General features: G+C 34.7%; 2 protein-coding genes across 2 annotated transcripts; one reads left to right on the plus strand and one right to left on the minus strand.

Moving 5' to 3' along the window:
- Nucleotides 1-1901: 1901 nt before the first annotated feature.
- LOC127130393 (uncharacterized) lies at nucleotides 1902-2519 on the plus strand. The gene has a single exon (XM_051059412.1). It carries the CDS (start codon nucleotides 1902-1904, stop codon nucleotides 2517-2519), a length of 618 nt encoding a protein of 205 aa, XP_050915369.1.
- A 4585-nt stretch (nucleotides 2520-7104) lies between these two features.
- Nucleotides 7105-7773, minus strand: LOC127130394 (secreted RxLR effector protein 161-like). Its single transcript, XM_051059413.1, has one exon. The coding sequence runs from the start codon at nucleotides 7771-7773 to the stop codon at nucleotides 7105-7107; it is 669 nt and encodes a 222-aa protein (XP_050915370.1).
- Nucleotides 7774-8063: the final 290 nt, after the last annotated feature.

An 8063-nucleotide genomic window follows, 5' to 3' on the forward strand; every position in this document is an offset into this window, starting at 1 on the left:
GGCTTCCAATTCCTCTTCCATTGACTGTCTCCATTTAGAGAAATGTACAACTTGGTGATGAAAGGATGGCTCAAATATGGCATTCGCATTACTGATGAAATCTCTATAAGAAATGGATAACTGGTAATATGAGATATGACTTTGAATGAGATATTATGTATGACAAACATAGATTTTTAGTCTAACAGAAGGTATGTGAGGCATATTAGATCTTCTAAGTTGAATAGGGGGATTTTGAACATCACGGTATGTGGGTGGAACATCAAAAGGATTTTGAGGTGGATCGGGTCGTTGTGTTGAAGTGGGTCAAGTGTGATGTGTATGTCAGATAACGGCTTCGCTATGAAAAGATCACAAGTGATTTCATTTGAGTTTTTCTTATTGGTTTGGAAAGGAAAAATATGTTCTTAAAATGTGAGATCTCTAGATATGAGGTAAGAGTGATCATTGAGATTTTAAAGTTTGTAGCATTTACAGTTGGGTGGATAACCAAGGAAAACTCGGAGTATGGCTCTAGAATAAAACTTTTGTTTATGAATAGAGACATTAGTAGCATGACCCAAACATCCCAAGATTTTCATGTATTTATACTTAGGAATTCTGACCTATGATAATCATTTAGTAGTGGAATTACCTAGTGCCTTTGATGTTGTCTTTTTAATCCAATGGACTATAATAAACACTACATCATCCCATAATCTAAAAGTTAACCCAACTTGAAACATGATGGCCTTAAAAACATTCAAAAGGTGTTGATATTTCCTCTCTACCACTATGTTTTATTGAGACCTATAAGGGCATGAATTTTGACGCAGAGCTATATGTTCTCGCAAAACAGGATTAAAAGCAAATTACTTGTGTTGCTTAATCTCATGGCCTTAATAGGATTATGAAATTTTGTGGCATAACAATTCACAATGAGCATACATAAGTTGTTCTTTCTTGATAATTGAACTCTTGAAATTAGAATTAGCTTGTATAATGAAATCCAATTTATGATCACTCACAACTTTCGGATTTCCAACACTTCTTTGTGTTTCCTCTTGTAAAATAAGAGTCAAACCACGATTTATTGATGGCAAAGAGTCCATGAGGAAAATTTATTCCCTAACATGATCATAGGATTCATAAAGTCCCATAAAAAACAAGGAATATTCTACTTGAAGGTATTTGATAAAAGGTTGCACACCACTACAATTGCAATCATGAATTGGGTAAAATTTAACAAGTTCTTCTCATAAACATTTCAATTTAGAGTAGTTTTTGTTAATTGTGAGATTACCTTTATTGCAAGCATGAAGATCTTGTTTCAACTGAAAAACTCAAGGTCCACTCCTTTGCAAGAAATGTGTGTGTGGATCGTTCTAAATATCAACTGCAATATTGGAGTAAATAATAGTAGATGTGAGATCTTTGGAAATCGAATGGATTAACCATGAAGCAGCAATGTTGTCGAGAAGTCAACACGAAAAAAGAGGATCATCCTTTGTCAGTAACGATCCATCAAGAAAACCAATTTCGTTTCTTCAGAATATTTAGTAAATATTTCATAATCGATTTAAGATTCACTGCAAAATTACATGTGTATCTAGAACTAAAATAGAAATGTTTATGGTATAATAAGATTTTTTTAAAATCGACATAATTATGATTTTACTGTTAGAAGCTTTAATTCATTGTTTTAGAAGACAAGTTTGTATTCAATAAGGTTGTATTTGACATATTTGAATACAACTTGTATGTTAGTTGTCTATAAATAGGCATGTGATTATCTTAATAATACGAACTTTTTTCAATATATAATCATTTTTCCACATTACTCTCTCTCTCTCTCTCCTTCATTTTCCATTTAACCTAATTATTCCAACAAATTGGTATCAATGAGCCTGATTGCAATTATAATGGCAAACGAAAGCACAACATCAATGCAATTTCCTACGAATCTACCGATTTTCAAAGGTGAGAACTACGAGGGACGGGTTGCACAAATGAAGATCATCTTTAGATTTCAAGATGTGGATGAAATTGTGTGTGATGGAGTACCTGCATCGAAAGTGAATGCAAATGATGTTCAGAAGGATGCACAAAAGGAACAAAGGAAGAAAGATGAAAAAGCTCTTTTCTTGATTCATCAACGTATGGGTTCGAATGTGTTCGAGAAGATCATTGAAGAAGACATGTCCAAGAGAACATGGGACAAGTTGAAGAACTTGTACGTTGGATATGAAAAGCTGAAGAGAGTGAAGTTGCAAATGCTGAGAAAGCAATTTGAGATAACACAAATGAAAGAAGATGAATCAGTTGTTGATTTCTTCTCAAGATTAGTTTTACTCACAAACCAGCTAAAGGTGTGTGGTGAACTAATCAATGATTTGCATAAGAATGAGAAAGTGTTGAGATCTTTGATTGTAAGTTTTGATTATATTGTAGTGTCTATTGAAGATTCCAAGAACCTAGCTGAGATGAAGTTGGAAGAACTTCAAGCTTCATTAGAAGCGCATGAGATGAGGCTGAAGTAAAGGAACTCGGAAAGGGAGAAAGTGGTGGAATAGGCATTGCAAGCAAGATTCATCAAGTATAGAAAATAAAAGGCGAAGTAAAGAAAGAATATTGTTAATCATGAGAATTCAAGCAAGAATTCAAAGAATCACACTGATTCAATAAAGAAAGGCATGATCAACAAGTACTCGAGGAAGAAACTTGACATGAAGGAGGTGCAGTGCTACAATTGTCAAGGATTTGATCATTATGTATAAGACTGTCGGAGAAAGAAGGAGTCAAGAGAAAAAGAGAATGAAGATGTGGAATATGCACATGCTAGAGAAAGTGACTCTGATGATGTGCTACTCATGGTCAATACTCAATTGAACAATGAACAACCCAATATGTGGTGCCTAGATTCAGGATGCAATAACCATATGACTTGTAATAAAAAATGGTTCACCAAGTTAGAGGAATCGGTTAAGAAAGTGATCAGGTTTGCAGACGGTAAGCATATCGCATCAAGTGGAAAAGGAAACATATATGTGGTTAGAAGAGATGGTGAGAGGGTCAATATTATTGATGTATTGTATGTACCTTCTATGACAAGTAATTTTATAAGCATAGGCCAATTACTTGAAAAGGTTATAACATGAAGTTGGAAGAGAATCAGGTGAAGGTGTATAATGGTGAAGGAATGATGATCGTGAAAGCACCATTGGCGAATAAAAAACCTTCAAGATTAAGATCGACATAGTGTATCATAATTGTCTTGTTTTGACTATTGTAGAAGATAAGAACTGGCTATGGTGCCATAGGTATGGACATCTAAACATCCAAAGTCTAGGTATGCTAAATCTGAAGAAGATGATGTATGGCTTACCTCATGTGAAGGAACCAAGTCAGGTGTGTGAGGAATGCTGCAAATAAAATTAGGCTAGGAAAGCATTCAAACATGACTTGTCCATGAAGTCGACATAAGATTTTCTTCACTCTGATGTGTTTGGACCTTTCAAAGTCAGATCAAATGGAGGTAATTGCTATTTCCTAACTTTGATTGATGAATTTACCAGATTTATGTGGATTTATCTTATTGAAAGGAATAATGAGGTGTTAACGCAATTCAAGAAGTTTAAATTGCATGTCGAGAAACAAAGTGAATGCAAGTTAAAGAAACTGAGATTTGGTGGTGGAGGTGAATACACTTTTACGGTATAGAGCATGCGGTCGTTGCACCCTACATACCACAACATAATGGTATAACTGAGAAGAAAAATATAAGTATACTGAACATGGTCAATAGTATGTTGAAAGCTAAAGAAATGCCAAAGAGACTTTAGGGAGAAGCAGTTTTGACAATAGTAGACATACTTAATAGATGCCCAATAAAGAAGATAGTCGACAAGACACCTTATGAGGCTTGGACGTGACTGAAGCCAAATATTAGTCATCTTAGATTATTTGGATCAATATGTTTCAGGTATGTACCTTAACAATTGAGGAAGAAGCTAGATAATCGAAGTCTGACCATGGTGCTCATAGGTTATCATTCAACTTATGCATATAAGTCGTATTCTCCAAATGATGATAAACTACTAATCAGTAGGGACGTTCTGGTAGATAAAGTCAAATGGTGGAATTGGACTCAGAGGTTAATCCGAAACGAGCAAGATATGATCATAATTGGGCTTGAAGAAGATCAATAAAATGAAGCCACGACAACTCAATATGAAGAACCACTTGAGAAGAATGTTAGAAGATCTACTAGATCGAGAAATGATTCAACAAGGTTAGCTGGATATGAGAGATTTACAAATCAAGAAATTGATGCAAATGGTGACTTCATAGGAGAAGTGATGATGGTTGAATCACAACCAATCTATTTGGATCAAGTCGTGAATAATTCAAATTGGTTGGCATCCATGCAAGAAGAACAAAACATGGGAGCTTGTGGAAAAATCAATCGAGAAGCCAATTGATGTGAAGTGGGTCTACAAGTTGAAACTAAGGCCAAATGGTGAAATTTACAAGCATAAGGCAAGACTAGTGGTAAGAGGTTTTCTATAAAAACCTGGTATTGACTTTGAAAAAGTCTATGCACCTATTACAAGGTTAGAAACCATCAAAATTGTTGTGTTGACTGCAGTGTATAAAGGATGGGAGATATATCAATTAGATGTAAAGCCATCCTTTCTGAATGAACCATTGGAAGAAGAAGTTTATGTCAGTCAACCACCAGGATTAGGAATCAAAGGGAAATTAAAGAAAGTGTACATATTGAGGAAGACTTTATATGGCTTGAAGAACGCCCAAGGGCTTGGAATAAGAGAATATATGGCTTCTGATAAAGTCAGGTTTTACAAAATGTGTTTCAGAACTGGAATGTATGTCAATAATACAAGCAGGCTCAGTCAAGTCATTTTATGCTTGTATATGGATGACTTATTGATCACAGGTGCAGATGAAGTAGAAATAAAAGGATTCAAAGAGGAACTCATGCAAGAATTTGAAATGTACGACCTAGGGAATTTGTTATATTTTCAGGGATGGAGTTTAAAGACACTGGTGAATGAGTTTTCTTGCACCAAAAGAATTATCCTCAAGACATCTTGAAAAGATTCAAGATGAGAAACTATAATGCAGTTGTCACACCATTGAAGAGTGGAGTAAAATTGAGAAAGGATACAAATGATGAGTTTGTAAGTACAACATTTTACAAACAAATCATTGGATCCTTAAGGTATATATGCAACATCAGACCATGCATTTGTCAAAGTGTCGGGCTATTGATAAGATTCATGGGGAAACCCCAAGAATGTCATCTAACTGCAGTCAAGAGGGTGCTAAGATACATAAAGGGTACAATTGATTATGTCGTGTTGATGCCAAGAAAGAATACCAGCATAAATGCAAAGGTACATGGCTATAATGATTTAATTTCAGTGGAGATCAAGATGAGAAGAAGAGTACTACATGCGACATGTTCATGATTGGAGGTGCTCAAATCTCTTGGAGCACAAGAAAGCAGAGCATTATGGATTTGTCATCTTGTGAAGCTAAATACATAGATGCTTCTTATGCAACATACCAAGCATTATGGATAAAGATGTTACTCGAAGAGCTCGTTTGTAGATGACAAGTCAACTATCCACTTGGAAAATCATCTTGTGTGTCATGGTAGGAGTAAACACATATAAATGAGGTATCATTTCCCTAGGGATCAAGTAAATAAAAGAAAACTTGAACTTGAGGATTGCAAGTTAAAATTACAACTAGCTAACATACTCACTAAGTCGTTGAAGAAAGTAATCTTTGATGAGTTGAAGAGAAACATTGGGATAAGAAGCCTTGAAAACATGAACTATGTGGTGTGTTAGAAGCTGTAATTCATTATTTTAGAAGACAAGTTTGTATTCAACATAGTTGAAGTGTAAGAGTTAGTTGTATTCTACATAGTCAAATACAACATGTTGTTGTTGAAATGTGTCATTATGTATTCGATATAGTCGAATACATCATGTAATTAGTCATGCATGTTAGTTTCCTATAAATAGGCATGTGATGATGTGAATAATACGAACCCTTTTTCAATATACAATGATTTTTCCATATTACTCTCTCTCTCTCTCTTTCTATCTATCTATCTATCTATCTATCCCTCCCTCCCTCCCTCCCTCCCTCCCTCCCTCTCTCTCTCTCTCTCTCTCTCTCTCTCTCTCTCTCTCTCTCTCTCTCTCTCTCTCTCTCTCTCTCTCTCTCTCTCTCTCTCTCTCTCTCTCTCTCTCTCTCTCTCTCTCTCTCTCTTCCCCCTTCATTTTCCCTTTAACCTAATTGTTCCAACATACACGACACTAAAAGTTAACAATTTCACCGATGATGAATAATATACTACAATTAAGTCAAGATGATTGTTGTGATGGATGAAATCGCGACAATCATGTCAAAAATACTACCGGAGGTCTTTTAAAAAAAATTGTGTAACAAGTTGGTCCTTAAGTTTTTTTTTTTGTAACAACTTAGTCCTTTAAATTATCAAATGTGTGCATTGTTATCCCCCTTTTAACAGAGTGAATGTGCTAATTATGGATGCAATTGTTTTAAGTGGTATGAAAATGATGAAGTACAACAAAAAATAAACAGCCACAAATTTCTAATTGTGGGAAAAAGAAGTAGCAATTAAACAAAAGGATCAAGTTGCTAAAAAAACTTAAATGATTAATATGTTACCTAAAAATAACTTAAAGAATATACGGTGTAATTTTATTTAAAATCATTTTTTTTCAAAAAATATGAAGACTGGTATATATATATATATATATATATATTGTTAGAACACTAGCACTGTGATGATCAATGCTTAATGTGCAGCAATGGCAAGGTTGTGACAAAATGGTACACACACACACTTGTTTATAGAAAACTTGGAATAGAAGAAAGGGAGTAATGTATAGATAGTTCTCACTGATAGTTTCATATTACAAATTGTTATATATATACATTTTACAATTTCTTACAAAGCAAGTTATCCACACAAAAGTAACCAACTAACCAATAAACTTGTAACAAACTTTCTAAAACTGTTAAAATACAATTATGGATTACATTTCAACACTTCCCCTTAATTCATAACTGTTGAACACTTATAACACCAAGTTTCCTTCTCAAAAACTCAAATCTATCAAGCTTTAAAGCCTTTGTAAAATCGTCTACTAGTTGTACTTCAGTTGGACAATATTGTACCTCAATCATTCCATTGCTCATTTTCTCTCGAATAAAATAGAATCTTGTATCAATATGTTTGCTTCTGCCATGTGAGATTGGATTTTTTGCAAGGCTGATTGATGACTTGTTGTCAATTCTGAGTATTAGAGGCTTCATCACTTCACACCTCAATTCCTTCATCACTGAATCCAACCACATTGCTTGACAGGTTGCAAATGTTCCTGCAATACATTCTACCTCACAGGATGAAAGAGTAGTCACTGGTTGCTTCTTTGTACACCATGATATGGCTGCTTCGTTGAACTTGAATACATATCCCAATGTGCTTCTCCTGTGTGTGATGTCTCCACACCAGTCACTATCTGAGTATCCAATGAGTTCACTTTTGTCACCTTTACTTCTATTAGGGAATAACAACCCATACTCCTTTATGCCTTTTACATACCTAAGTATCCTTTTAGTAGATATTATGTGAGTTTTCCTTGGATCATGCATGAATTTTCTAATCACACTGACTGAGTAGCAAATGTTTGGTCTGCTGTTACACAAATACCTTAATGAACCAACCATTTGTATGAACAATGTTGGATCAACTCTTTCTTCCTCACTGCACTCATCAATTTTTGAGTTTGTCCTTTATGGGTTTGAAATTGAATTGCAGTTATTCATTTCAAATTTCTCAAGCAATTCACCTATGTACTTATGCTGATGCATCACTATTCTTGTCTTCATCTTCAGAAATTTCATTCCTAGGAAGAATGAGAGTTCACCTAGATCAGCCATTTCAAATTCGGATTTCAACTTGTTTTTCACTTTTTCAATCTCTGATGTTTTGCTTCCAGTGATGAGCAAATCATCCA

Source organism: Lathyrus oleraceus, chromosome 3 (genome assembly GCF_024323335.1).
Source record: "Lathyrus oleraceus cultivar Zhongwan6 chromosome 3, CAAS_Psat_ZW6_1.0, whole genome shotgun sequence".
In the NCBI taxonomy this organism is placed as follows: Eukaryota; Viridiplantae; Streptophyta; class Magnoliopsida; order Fabales; family Fabaceae; genus Lathyrus; species Lathyrus oleraceus.

Excerpts from the sequence above, each read along its gene's own strand:
- LOC127130393 (XM_051059412.1), top strand. The coding sequence starts at position 1,902 with ATGGCAAACGAAAGCACAACATCAATGCAATTTCCTACGAATCTACCG.
- LOC127130394 (XM_051059413.1), bottom strand. The coding sequence starts at position 7,773 with ATGGTTGGTTCATTAAGGTATTTGTGTAACAGCAGACCAAACATTTGC.